The sequence below is a fragment of the Leuresthes tenuis genome, unplaced genomic scaffold (genome assembly GCF_036924035.1).
Source record: "Leuresthes tenuis unplaced genomic scaffold, fLeuTen1.0.hap1 SCAF_24, whole genome shotgun sequence".
Classification (NCBI taxonomy): Eukaryota; Metazoa; Chordata; class Actinopteri; order Atheriniformes; family Atherinopsidae; genus Leuresthes; species Leuresthes tenuis.
In genome coordinates, this window is record NW_027325378.1 from 29,308,251 (window position 1) to 29,322,573 (window position 14,323).

Consider the following 14,323-nt stretch of genomic DNA (forward strand, 5'->3'; position numbering starts at 1 on the left):
AATGTTCCACTTCCAAAAATGTCATTGGCAGTTTGATACTCATAGTTCAGCCAACACAAGCACTGAGTAGCACCACCTACAGCTTTAAATGGCCGCTGTGCAAACACCGCCGCGGCCCAGAAGCGGCCGTGGGGCAGGTACACTGAGCTCACTTCCAGCACTCACACCGAACTGCGCCGGCTGCGTGGGTCGGGAGGTGGGGAGGTGGGGAAGGTGATGCCGTAAAGCTTCAGTGTCGTAAACCAGGTGCGGAGAGGGGGAGGTGAGGGGAGGAGGAGGAGGAGGAGGAGGAGGAGGAGGGGGAGAGGGGGTGAGAGAGGAGGTGACTCTCCGGCAGCATTTAGACACAGCGAAAGGATCATGGCGGATGGCCCCAGGTGTAAGCGCAGAAAGCAGGCGAACCCGAGGAGGACCAACGGTGAGTAAAACTACTTCCGACGCCGAGTTTTTCTGTCGGGGAGGCGGGCTCGAGGCTCTTGTATTGACGGGTGATTTTGTAGAAAAGTTGAAGAGCGTGTAAGTGTGTTTTTTACTCCCAGAAAGTGGTGGGAAGTAGCGGAGAGCGCTGTATTCCAGCCCCGCGCGGCGGACCGTTATACCTGGGTCGCGTGTCTCCCTCCGCCTGGCGGTCCGCTGCACGCGCTCACCCGGAGCCGGGCTCCGCTGGTCCGCCTTAACTCACGCCGAACTCTTACAAAGTCTCTCATTTAGTTCGGTTCTGATAAGTTTTGGAGCCCAGCACTAAAGTCGGACCTGTTTCTGTGAGGGAACGGAACGGTTCTGTTCTCATCTCTGTGTTAAGTGGCGGAGGACTGAGTTGGGTTTTATCGGAACATTACTGATATAAACCAGCAGTCTCTTTGGTGGACCTGATTGAAACGCTGATGTTGTCCGCTCCGAGTCAGTTTCACACGCGCGCGCGCGCACACACAGCAGCAGTGTGTTTTAGGAGGAAACGGGAGTGCGTCCTGTTTCCATCCTCCCGGCCCGGCCCGGTGCCGGTGCCGGTGCCGGTGCCGCTTCACAGCGGCTCTGTGATGGAGAACTAACGGTAACTGAGTGAGGCAGACATACGGCTACACCGGGTACCCGAGGTTCCGGAGAGCGAGGGCTATCTCACGCGCTGTGTGTGTGAGCCGGGCGAGCGCGCTCCATATTAGGACGGTCCTGATGGTTGTTGGACGGAACCGAGGTGCCTCTGGCACCCTGGGTCACAGCGGAAGCCTCACGCTGCGTTCTACAGCCAGATGAAAGCGTCCCGACACTTCTGTCCCGTTTATGTGACACGCGCCGGATTAAATGGGTTTCATACTGAGGACGAGCGGGTCCATGCAGTGGGTCTGCGTGCCAAAGTGAAGCCGGCAGGAAGGAGCTCACGCGCCTGTGTGGCACTGTGCGCGCGGCTGTCTCTGTGGACAGTGGAGCTCATGGATGATTTGAAGAGCGGCATGTGGTACTTTCCTGTGGGTCCGTCCCTGCCGTTCAAGGCTCCACGCTCAGATTCGGTGGGAGTCTTTGGATGAGTTTTTCCAGGATGTCCATCCCTCTTTTCCTGCTTTTCCCTGCTCTCTTTCTTCAGCCTAACACTAATGATGGTGCAGCTCTGTTAATGTGCAAAGTTTCCTCCGTTGCTTTGAAGTGCTGCTCCACCTGTGCCAGTGCTGCTCCACCTGTGCCAGTGCTGCTCCACCTGTGCCAGTGCTGCTCCACCTGTGCCAGTGCTGCTCCACCTGTGCCAGTGCTGCTCCACCTGTGCCAGTGCTGCTCCACCTGTGCCAGCGCTGCTCCACCTGTGCCAGCGCTGCTCCACCTGTGCCAGTGCTGCTCCACCTGTGCCAGGCCAGCTGAGGTGTCATGTGGACCAGCTTCGTGAAATGAAATGAATTATCTGTCTTCCCTTCATTTGCTTGTGCTCTTGTGATGAAAGTTTGTTCCCAGCTCCTTGTGGTCAGCAGCCAGGCTCCGGGCTTGCAGGAGGAGCTGAGATCAAGGTGAGCTGTAAACAGAGAGGTGTTAACAGCCTGCAGGACGACAGGTGTTTGGAATCCACAGCATACTGCAGCTTTCTTTGTCGCTTCTCCCCAGTCAGCTCCTCTCAGGAATAGCTGCAATGGTAATTTGGGAATGGAGGAATGCGGCTGGTGTTAAGATTCTTTGCAAAAATAAACAGGGCTGTGGTGCTGGGACAGCTTGGGACCCATGCTTTTTTTGACAGCATCTCACAGCCATGTGTGTCTTCCTTTAATCTGTCTTCCCCTCTTTCTGAGGCCAAGACATGCTCTTCCATCTTGATGTTGGCACTTTGCAGAAACTCCCGTAATGCTAAAGGCAGGATCACGGGCCTGATCGCTGGCCTCACTCACCACATGCTGCTCATGCATGGGTTTGGCTGTGGAAGCAGTGATGTGCACCTCTGTATTCTCAGACTTTGCCTTTAGAAGGTCCACTCATGTTGTGTGAGCAGGTTAGTGGAGGAGCACGTTTCATTTGTCTCACTGCTCATCAGCAGCTTCGTATGAAAGTGTCCCCTGCCACGCCACACTCGCTCCATTTCTTCTGCCCCTACAGAGCTTGTCTTTATTTTGGAGATGGTGGGTGGAGGTGGGGATGGGGATGGGGATGGGGTGCTGCTGATTGCCCCCTGACCTAGGCAGCCATGCTCTCTTAGAGTATGACTTCACTTTACTCCTCTGTGCCATTGTGTGGCTTCCAGCGTGTCCAATTGTGCTTGTGTTTAAGTCTGTTCAAGGAGGAGGGGGGGTTCTCTGCCCACTCCCTCTCTCCTCTGAGTCCTCCCCCTTAAACTGAGAGCTCCATGTTCCCTGCAGAACAACTTGGGGAAGGAGGGACAACAGGTGTCAAGTGTGGAGGTGTTGCTGCTGGCAGATGGAAGGTACAACACACAGCAGCCATCTCCCACACCTCCATGAATGCAAGAGTCCAGATAAAGCAGAAACAAATGAAATTTTCTCTAAAAATTCCTAAAAAGGTTTTGCTGTCAGCCAAGCTTTGTGTCCACCAGGGTGGGAACGGCCTGTCCTCATCTGACCATCCAGCAGAGTTGAAGTTAAGTGATGTCCAGCTCTGTTAAGGCAGCTTAATGATTAGCTGGTCTCACGGAGGAGGAGAGCATTAGCCTACAAAAAGGTGCTCTCCCTTCATAAAGAAGGAGTTCTAAACCCAGAGTCAGTTTCACTAACCCCCTTAACTGTGCTTTATTGGGGTTTGTGTGGCTGAATGCCTAAATGAACCATTGTGTGTTGGGGCTTTAGTGAGAAAGCCTGAGGAGAAAGAGCCTAGTTACCTTTGCAGTTTGCCTCTCTTCCTCATACACTTTCAGTAGCAGAAGAAAAGGGCCATTCAGCGGGCCCGGCATGGGGAGGGAGAGCCCTTTTCACACTCTGCTTGTGGGAAACTTCTCCTCCATACTGTGGATGCCATTTGCATATGACCCATTCTTTTTGCAAAGGTCCCTGTGAGGGTGGAATCTGTGGAACGTTTGCAGAATTTTTTAAATCCCTCTCCCGTGTGCCCCTCAGGGCTTCAAGGGCCTGCGCAGCAGCACTCTGACATTTTTGTCTTGAAAATGTAGCTTATGCCTATATCACACTCAGTCCCCTGAATAATTTAGAGCAACTCATCTCCGTGGTATTTCTGTGGTAATGCTGTGTTGTACAGTGGCAGTTTGTGTCGCTCCCTGTTTAACTTCTGGGTTTAGGCATGATGTGGCACAGCAGGGAGGATTCTCCTCCAAATCCCCAGCACGGGCTGTGGTCAGGAGCCACTCAAACCCAGCCCTGAAAGCGCAAACCTATCCTGCATTTGACTTGGACAGGGGGTGGGATGTGAGGGAGCTGCTTGTATCGGGCCAGCTCGCTGAACTGAACAAAAGCGAGCCCCACACAGAGCCCCTGGTTGTCTCTGGCCAGCATCAAAGATCGCTTTGGCTGTGCAGGAACCAGACCTGCAAGACATGTGGACCAACATCTTCTCTTGCCTTTACTTTGACTTGTTCCCCCCTCCCTTAGTCCTTTCCACACGAGTGGGGGATAATATCTTCTATAGTGTGTAGAGATGATGTTTAGATTGCCATCCAGGTGGAGGTGGTCTGTTGATGTGGTCTTTAATGCTGTGTTTGGTTGCTCCTCCTCTGGCCCACATCGAGCCCCTTTGGCTCTGTCTGCACACCCCTTCTTGTTTCCACATCACCATTCCCTCCTTCTTTTCCTCCTTGCCCATCCATCCCTCAGTCCTCAGTGGAGCGGTTAATGAAAAAGACTGGACTGACCCAATAGGCAGAAGGTGGGCCTGGTAAGGGGCTATTACACCAGCTTGTGTTGGTCACAGAACCTCCTGAGTGAAAGCGTGTGCTGCAGCTGAGCGCAGACCACCTGACTGCCACGTTTTTCAAATCTCTTGGATGTCTTGTGCCCTTTAGATGTGCTTGACCTTACTGTGGACCTCCAGTGTCTCTGCCTACAGGAATTAAATGCGATGACATCAGAGGAAGACTAATCCACTGTCATGTATTGTGCTTTGAACACAGCCAAGTGGCTGGCTCTTTGCCCGCCCCTTATGATGACCATATTGATTTTCCTCTCCGTAGCACACAGAACTGATAATGGCCCTCCTGAGAGGCCACACATTTATATTCGCGTCCTGATTCCAGCCGCACAGCCATGCTGTAATGTCCTGAGGGCCACAGTGACTAACAAATCCACTGCTCTGTTTCCCACTCATTGAGCTAGCATGGCTAAGCTAGCCCTATGACAGTTCCAGCAAGAGGAAGAAAAAACAAAAAGCTTAGTCACCCTGTTTGTTAGTCAGAGAGAAGCTGAACGTCAGCACGGATAAACATCCACAAAGAATTAATGAGAGGAGGTGGGCCAGAGAGAGCTGAATACTCCATATACGCCCATTTAACCATGTGAGGAGGACCCAATCCGAACCCTAACCCAGAACAGGGAGGAATCTTTCCTCTGCTCTCCTCTGGACTCTACAGTGCATCAAAGCCAAGACTCATGACAGGGTTATTCTTAATGTGGCTCTGAAACCCTGGGTACATGTGGATCTGTGCACGGCTTGCTGACACATGCATCCAACAGTTATTTTCTCACTCCCATCCCCTGAGTGTTGTGAAAACACACCCTTTCATTTCTAGTCAACCTTTTAGACTGCTGATGCCTCATGTGCACTGTCTGTTCACCAGCAGGATATAACATACCCAGGGTCCTGTTTTTGATTTCCAGTGACTGTAGGAAATGGAATGAGGCCGCTGACCTCTGACCTGTATCAGCCCACCTGTCCTAAGCTCACTGCTGCCGGTGTTCAGGTGTTTCCAGGCAAAACTGTGTGGAGTTCACTGCTTTCCATTTTCTTCCAGCGGTTCTCTCATGTGTCCCATGTCTTAGCTCCCTCTCTGTCTGTCATTGGTCTCTGACTCTCCAGCACCAGCAGGTGCTGTAGGCCGGCAGCAGTTTACCTGTGCAGCACGCATAAATACCACCTGACAAAAGTAGAAGAGAGCCAGCGCTCCAGCCAGGGTAAGCAGAGGCAGACCTCTGGCAGGAGAACAGGGGGGGGGCTCATGGTCAGATTCAGAAAGAGACTAAACGAGGAGAACAGAGGTGGAAGGGGAGCACTGACTTTCACCCACAAAGCGTCAGTGTCCTGCCTGACTTTACACCCATCCTTCAATAAAGCCCTTTCATGCAAATTTGTAGTAAATGATGTTTTTAAAGAGCAGGCCAGCTCCAAGTGACTGCTTAAGTAGGAACTTGAATTTGAAGGAAGAGAGTGTTATCTTTTCTACAATTAGGATGTAAGAGCTTTGAGCAATGTGTAATTGTGCTCTAAAAGCAGAAGAATTCACATGCACACCTTTCCAATCCTCATCATCAGTAATGACCCAGCACTCAGAATAAATGGAGCCGTAAATCACTGATATCAAAGAGCGTTAATGAACACAGCTCAGAATGAAACGTGCACTGCGTCTTTGTCACTTTGTGCTCTTCCAGCTCACCAACATGACAGACACACACATCCTGTCTCATCAGAAGCTATCGATCAGCCTCTCGGGCCGAAGGTTAGTTTGTCATTTTCTCTTACCTCACCATGAACAAAACCAGGAAGTGTGTGAGAGATTACGGCCCAGGATGCAACCTGAGAGCCCTTTATCTCTGTGAAAACAAGAGGCTTCCTGCAGCCCTGCTCCCGTCCAGCCCCCCCCACCACCCAGCTGGCCCCCAACACCTGTGGCAGCCTATTTAAGGATCCTCATCAGGGAGAGCTAGGGAGACCACAAACCATGAAAGCCTGGAAAAAGACTTTGTCCCTCCTCTAAGGTAGCCCCCCCCTCGCTGTGAAGAAAAGGACACGTTGAAACGTTCAGAGCCAGAGCTCTTTATTTGTTCTCTCTGTCCGTGGAGACATGGCTGATAGGTGTGATGCTTCAATAACTCAACATGTTGCATGTCATTAGACCAGCAGATCTCATTGGTTAGTTCTGCTCATGGGAGCTACCATCATGCTGTGTTAGCATCAGAAAACGCTCCTGTGCTTGTTGAAGTTGCTGCCCCAGCTGGTAGGGTGGTTTGTCTCGACAGTAGCCTGCGTTGAATTTCAATAACCCCGTCCTCCCCCCGGTCCTCCCCCCGGTCTCTTTGCTGCTAACTGGCTCCCATTCACTAGTGTCCTGACTTCCCAGAGAGACCTAGATAAACAAGGACTATTCGGTCCCTGGAAAGCCCCCCCCCCCCTGCCTGCCTTGGCCTCTCCTTGTTTTAGTGCCAGGCTGCAGCGCACCACTAACGCTGACAGCAGCGGGCACTGTGCCATCAACACTTGTGCCCCACACTGGGCACTTTTAGATGGATTCAACTCAACTGTAGAGACTGAGGGTCTCCGTGTGTGTGTGTGTGTGTGTGTGTGTGTGTGTGTGTGGAAGCAGTTATCTGTGGGTGTGGTGTGGTGATGCAGGCCAGGCTGACTTCCTGTTGTTCTAGTCCATCAGGGGAGCTCAGGGTGGGGGATGCTCCCATGAGATTACCCCGTGAGAGTCACATGGTCTGGCTGCATTGCATTTAAAGATCTTTGTGTTTGTTTTTTCTGTGGGGGGGTGTGAAATGTCCACTCCTGATCTTCACCTGGATTCTGACCTGAATGAGAACTTCCTCTGAGGACCTTTCTCTTCTTTTTTTTTTTTCTTTGATTTTCTGCCCTTCCCTCCCCCTCAAAGGAGATCCTCTACCCCCCTGAGCAGATGTTTAAAAGCTGTTGCTTTGCTCTTCCTGTGGAAGCCGCTTTGATCGATGCATGCTGTAGAACAGTGTCTTCGTGCTGATGCCATATACCCCCCCCCCACAGCAAAATGTTTGGCAGAAGCATCTTGAACGTTGATCGTTGCAGTCAGTGTGTTTGGGGGCAGCAGCAGAGACCGTGTCCCTTCACCTGTAATGGTCCTGCTGTCCAGCCCCCCCTATCCCTGTCCGACTCAGCAGCTAATTTAAAGCAGCGTCCTCCTAATCGAATTGAATCAGGACAGATGTCCAGCAGGGTGTGGCAGTGACACAGCGTCTAGACGAGCTGAGAGGTTAGCAGGCGACTCCAATGTGATTCAGATCCAAAGGAATCTCACCTCTGTGTCTGTCTTTCACTCTGCTGTGCTGCCACAAAATAGCATTTTAACCACGAGTGCTCAGGAGGACAGGGACAGATTCTCAAGGCAATCGGGATTGCTATGGATGCACAATGATTCTAAAGTATGCCCTCAGAAATGCCGCAAGAATTCTGCTTGGGCGTGGTAACACGGTAGCAGGCTCATATCTGGGTTAAGCCTTATCTAGTCCTTCTCTTGGCTTGGGGCTGAATTCCACCCAATAATGGTATTGTCCCAGGACAGATAATGTTGATGTAAATCTGTTTATTGTTGGTGATGACTCTATTGAACATAGGCATGCTCTTTCCCCTGTCCTCGGGGAGCTTATCCTCCCAGCAGGGCAGGCTGTGTTTTAATAAAAGCCAGGTTTAAACGGAGAAGCCTCAGGTCAGCAGCAATCTGCAACAAGCAGATTAACCAACTAACAAAACATACATCATATAGAGAATCCCTGTTTTAATAATGTACAAATATGGAGGATTATTGTCTCCATGGCTGTGGAGAGGGGATTAGGGTACTGGTCCAGACTGACTGGACTTAATGTGTGTGTGTTCAGGCTGATCTCTGCTTGCTGGTTCAGACGCTGTCACATCCTGTTGTGTTTGTGGATCACTTCCATCCATCCATTTTCTATACCGTCAATCTGTTAATCAGGTAGCGGGGGGGCTGGAGCCTATCCCAGCTGTCATTGGGTGAGAGGCAGGGTACACCCTGGACAGGTCACCAGTCCATCACAGGGCCACACAGAGACAAACAACCACACTCACACTCACTCCTAAGGACAATTTTAGAGACACCAATTAACCTAACATGCATGTTTTTGGATGGTGGGAGGAAGCCGGAGAACCCGGAGAGAACCCACGCAGACACAGGGAGAACGTGCAGCCTCCCCACAGAAAGGCCCCAGGAAGGGATCGAACCTGGAACCCTCTTGCTGTGAGGTGACGGTGCTAACCACCACACCACCCTGCAGCCCACAGCTTGGACTTTTGTATCGTAGCACCGAGTTCCTTTGTGCTTTTGATGTGTTATCTCTGTCGTATCTAAAATCTCTACAGTCCTTAACCAAGAACCTTTGAGTTCTGTTTGAATTCAGTCAGTCAGTACATATCTGACAGCATGCCTGACATGAAAGCAGCGCTAATCTGATGGACTACTAATGTAAAAAATAAAAGTTTTGATTGATTGGGACCAGCACTATAACCTGATCCTGTCTCCATGTAGGAAAGCTCACCCAAGAGGAGCAAAGCTCACCCAAGAGGAGCAAAGCTCCTCAGAGACTCTCCATGTTTCAGCTTCCTCAGTCTGAAACCAAGCTTGGATCTCAGAGGGGAGATGGCTGAAGGCGCGGTGGGCTGTAGGAGGATCATCCCACCTTGGCTGTAATCACTAAAAAGTGAAAACATGTGTACTATTCTATTCCACAGATGTCCTAGAGATAGCGCTGTGTGTGTGTGCTTTACCTGTTTTAACATGCAGCCCACACACACACACACACACACACACAGTGGTGTTTATCTCCAAGGACGCCCAGCTAAAGGAGAGAGAGCCCCTTAATCATGCCTCTGTCCCATGTCCTCGTTATCAGACACGATTAATGAGTTCTCCACTAATGAAAAAAAAGGTGGCGCTGTCTTGCCCTGGGGGGGGAGTAAACACCCCCAGGTGAACTGACATCACCCTCTTAGGTAGATATGATAGCTGTCACTTGGTGACGTGGGGTTCCTTTGAAAAGCATCTGCGTGCACGTGGGGGGGGGGGGTGTACATGTGGCCCCGCTCTGTCATGGTCTGGGTGGTTCAAAGCCAGCCTCCTCCTCCGTGGTTACTCTGCGCTGCCTGTGTGCGTCTGTCTTCCTCTTTTGTGTGCGACGGCTACATGGTGCAAGGAGAGCCTGATGAGACTGGAAGAGGAGGAGGAGGAGATGGGGGGCGAAGGCGGCAGGTGCAACGGACACCCGGCGCAATCACTAGTGCTCAGCGAAAACAGCGACAGGAAATCAACGTTGTCTTGGCAACCTGGCACCATCGATTAAGCACGGCCGTCTGTGAGCTCACATCACGGTCCCGGTGGAAATGGAGCGCGTTGGGTTTCAGGAGAGAAGAAGGATGAGGAGGAATGGGAGGAGCAAACGGTGGACTCTGAGCCGGAGGAAAAGGAGAGGCAGCTGATCAGCACCACCAACATTTGGCTCTACTCTGCCAGCTCAGCTGCACCACACGTGTTGCTCCGCAGTCCTCAGCCAGGGTTTGAGGCCTCCTCAGAGCCGCCGCCGCCGCCGCCGTATCCGGCTCTGTGTTCTCTCAGTTTCCACGCCATTAGTTCCCATAGTGCAGGTTGATTTAAAGAGCTCAGAGTTTACTTTTCCTCCTCTACAGGACGAGCAGGTTGCTGTGCAAACTGGTCCTAACCCTGCCTGCCTGCCTGTGATTACACTATCATTGTACACTGAAGTGGAGTGTTGCATAAGCTCTGCACAGAAGGAATCGATGCTCAGTATTGAGCCGTTAGGAGGAGGCTGATACAGCTCTCACTTTCTCTCCTTCTTTCTAAGCCGTGTGAGGACGGTGTCTCCAGCAGCAGAACGACCTGATGATGGGCTCGGTTCAGCGCTCGCTCTTTATTGTTGTTGTCTGGTTTTTTTTAAAGGACGACAGCACAAAACTCTCCCTGTCTTCGTCCCACTCCTGTTACTTCCTCCTACCTCCCATGGTCAGCTGAGCACAGAGCAGCCCTGTGTCCTACCATCATGTGGGTTGCACAGCCTTGTTAACCCTGCGCTCCCCCTGAAGCAGGCGCTGTCCTGTGATGTCAGCTCTTCTCAAACAGCACTTAAAGGAGCAGTTTGAGGATCTGTGCTGTTTTTGTCTACAGAATATGAAGCAACACCCTGTGAGGGGTTAGTTCACGTCAAGTCTTTGTCCAAATGAAATGTGTGATGTTTAATGTCTGTGTGTAAGCAGGGTTTTAGGGCCCAACATGCTGGACCTGGTCAGCCTGCCGCTGAGGTTGATGCAGCAGAGAGTTTAGAATGAAATTAAGCCAACAGTACACAGATTGTATGTGGTGCAGAGTAATGTCTTACAAGACTGTAGGGGTGCCGAACACGTCCACTCTGCTCTCATCTCTCTTTATTTGGGGCTATTCTGGGCTGGGCTAATGTGGCGTCGGTGCTGAGTGAGTCAGCGGTCATTAGGGCGTGCAGACAGCACTCTGCCGGAGGCCACAGGAGCCAGTCAGTCTAATGATGGGGCCAGTGAAGTGCTGGGGACCAGAGTGTTTAGGACGTCTTCACCCAGTTGGAGTGAGAAGACTGCACGAGAGCTTCTCTGTGCCGGGTAGTGCTGCAGATCCCACAAGGTCCTCGTACTGCCTTTACTGCTGATTGTATCCACGTGCCTCTCTGTTGGCCAGCGTGTTACTGTGACTGTATGTGTCAGCTGCGGCTGTGTGGGAAGCATGCTGTAAGTGACCAGCACCATGAGAGAGAGGCTCTGCTCCACAGCTCTCCCCTGGGAGAGGCTGACTGAGCAGGAATGTAAACATGGCAGCTGAATAAACTGCTGTGTGGGGCACAGAGACACAGGAGGAGATGAGGAGAGGCAGCCAATGAGTGCACCCTCTAAAGCAAAAAGGTACAGGTCTCTGCACTAAATGGTCTGGCTCAGAACAAATGCAGCGACGGGGATTAGCTGGCTGTAACCTGGGAGGGGAGCTGACATCTACTGTGCATGGAGGCCTGCAAGGACAGCTCAGCATTCCTGTCCCTACCCTCCTTTTAACACCTTATCTCAAGCTCTCACTCTAAAATAAGATGCACTCACACCATGTCACATGGCACCAGCCATCACCCGCAGCTCCTCAAATACCCCACAGCCTCTGAACCTTGGAGAGAGCAGGTAGCTGCGCTCTTATGGCTCTGCCTTTACTCTGTGCCCCCCCTTCATACGATGTGAGGAGTCCACTCAGCTGCTGCCTGTCTGTACTTCCAGTAAAATGGGAGCTGGACTGTATGCTGACAACTCCAAGCACTTTTTAAACCCTACATTCACTCAAACAGCCGTCTGTGTCTGCACAGTGCTGCAGGCTACACAGAGCTTTTACTCGGTGTCACACACACTCGGCGTATCCAGGAGCCGAACCGTCGTACTTCTGATTGGCAGAAGTCTTGAGCTTCAGCGCCGCAGTGCGGCTCAGGTGTTGTCCGAGGCGTGGGGCTTGCCGTGTCTTCGGTGTGACTGAGCAGCTCTGATCCCCATGCAGACAGAAAAAGGGTTTTTCTCTGTGGGCGCCCTTCACCCCCTGATCCTTCAGGCCTGTTTAATGTGGTGACCTGACTGTTGAGAACAGGTGCTGCTGGCTGCTGCCATGAGCTCTCGCTGGCTGCCACGTCTGTCACAATGGCCTCTGCTGGACAGCCATCCACATGTTACCTGACCAAACTGAGAACCTGGACTCCGTGTCCCACGGCCACCTTTTCCTCCCTGAGACAGACGCCTCTCAGACTTTCTCTCTGAAAGGCTCTGCTTCAGCTGGCGGATCCTCCATGGTTTTGTCTTTGATTTTCTTGTAAGGTGGATCAAAGGGAAGAGGTCTGTGGAGGCGTATGGAACCAGACTCGGTGTCAACACGTGGCTTTCTCTGCTTCTTTGCTGTTCCCATTACATTCTACATACTGTCACAGCGGGCACTGGAACCCGGAGCAGCTGCTCTCCACACAATCTTTTCTGACATCATTTTACACTGAAGCCAAGAGCGGCTCATCACTGATGTTGATATTCTTCCTGATGTCTTCTTCTAATCCCCCCTTTGCCCTCTTCTATAATTCGGGCCTCCCTGTCTCCAGCCCTGGGCACTGAGCCAGAGGTGCTAAACAGCATTGTAAGCTGGTGTCTGCGGCCCCACTCATCCTTTATTCATTCCCATTAAAGGAGCATGAGAGTTGTTCTCTGCATGTAGCTTCTGCGGCTGCTTCCTCCTCCATCACAGAGATAAATGGCTGCTGTGTGAGTGCACCTCGACAGTCCTCCGTATAACCAGTGGGTGGGCATGAATGAAATATGCATGCAAGGCTGGCCTCACACCTGAGCACTTTGTGACAACATAGACCATACGGCGATAATGTTGGCAGAAGCAAATCCAGAACCAGGGTGGAAGCCTTTTTAAGGTTAACAGTGTGGATCATAATTGATGGTAAATTAGTGAGAATCTGGGTGCTGATAGGTCTACACTTGTAGTTGTCTTGTGATGATTACATCACGTCTCATTTGAGGAGACTTATTGAAAGGTTTCTTGTGCACACAAACACCTCATCGCTGCCATGAAGCTGGCCTCTGGTGTGTCCGGCACATATGAAGCTGCTCTGCATGGTTAGGGTTAGTATCAGCCCTGTTTCCCACTCTGACAAAAGGAGAGCAGACAGTGGCAGGAGAGGAGGTTGCTAATGGTTTAGAGAAAGAAAGTGCTCCACCCTGGACTCCAGCAGGGAGTGTGTGTGTGTGTGTGTGTGTGCAGGGCAGGCGGTCCTCTCTGAACCCTGACTGGACCGTGCTGACTGCGTCTCAGTCAGTTAAACCAAATGGCTCACACAGTTTGAGCCCACTGATGAAGCTGAGAACTGTTTTTTTGCAGAGCTGGGAGGGGGTGAGGTGAGCACCTGTGCAGTAATCCAGCGTGATACTTTCTGAGGAGCCATTTAAAGTGAGTGCAGGCATTAAAGTGAGGTGGGTGAGCAGGTCAGGATGTTCCTTTAATCCTCACACCGCTGCTGGCAGAGGAGAGTGATGAGGGCAGGGATGCAGCAGGCTGGTGGAACAGTACGTTTTGGGTGGGGGAGGCTGGCGCTGTGCCTCTGGAGCTCTGTTTACTAAGAGAGAAGACGTGCTGGGGTCACATGGCACATGCACAGACAGCTTCAGTCAAAGCAACTACAAACCTGCCCAACATGTTCAGATATCACATCCATTGTTTGATGGAGACCTTTGTCATTCATGAACACCCAGTGTGTAACACACACACACACACACACGCCATGGATCAGGCACAGTAGAGTAGCAGGTGCCCGTCCATGGCTGCGGAGCAGCGGCTGATTTGATGATAATCTCTAATCTGGAAGGCTTTGATGCAACGCCGTGCTTATCAGTCACCTTTTGTTTGGCCAGGCTGGCTTTAACAGGATGACAATGCTGCACACTTAACCTTTGCTTGTTTTCAGCGCAGCTCTGCTTCATGCTTGAATGGTTGATGCTTGTTATCAGCCATGAATCTGTGTACAGACATCCCAGTGTGAGCTCCCGGGTGTTTGTTGCAGACTTCAGGGTGTCACACATTCTGGGGATGCACATGAAAAACCTTGCTTTAAGTGATTTTTCTGCCCTCACACACATGAAAGTCTTCACTGTGGTGCGACGTTAGCTGATAGTTGTTGCTGGGTCACCATGTGCAGCTAACAGTGGAAATGCAGCAGACGGCGGAGGTGTTGGCGGTGACATGGCGCCAGCTGCTTTTATTGGACAATAATGGAAGGCTGCCATGGATGACTTAAGGGATGCACCCGCAGCCCTCCATATGGAAGGCTTTGATTTGCAGTGTGGTGACGCAGAAACGTGGAAGCTGTGTGTGATGTGTTCTGTGGCCTCCCACAGAGGAACCCCTCTCACTGTGTGT

General features: G+C 51.6%; 1 protein-coding gene across 1 annotated transcript in view; it reads left to right on the forward strand.

Moving 5' to 3' along the window:
• The first annotated feature begins 320 nt into the window (after nucleotides 1-320).
• Nucleotides 321-14,323, forward strand: part of zeb1b (zinc finger E-box binding homeobox 1b) — a 36,628-nt gene continuing 22,625 nt past the window's right edge. Inside the window, exon 1 of the mRNA XM_072378118.1 lies at nucleotides 321-418. Within this exon, the coding sequence (XP_072234219.1) occupies nucleotides 361-418 (58 nt within the window). The 5' untranslated portion in view covers nucleotides 321-360. The remainder of the gene's footprint in view (nucleotides 419-14,323) is intronic.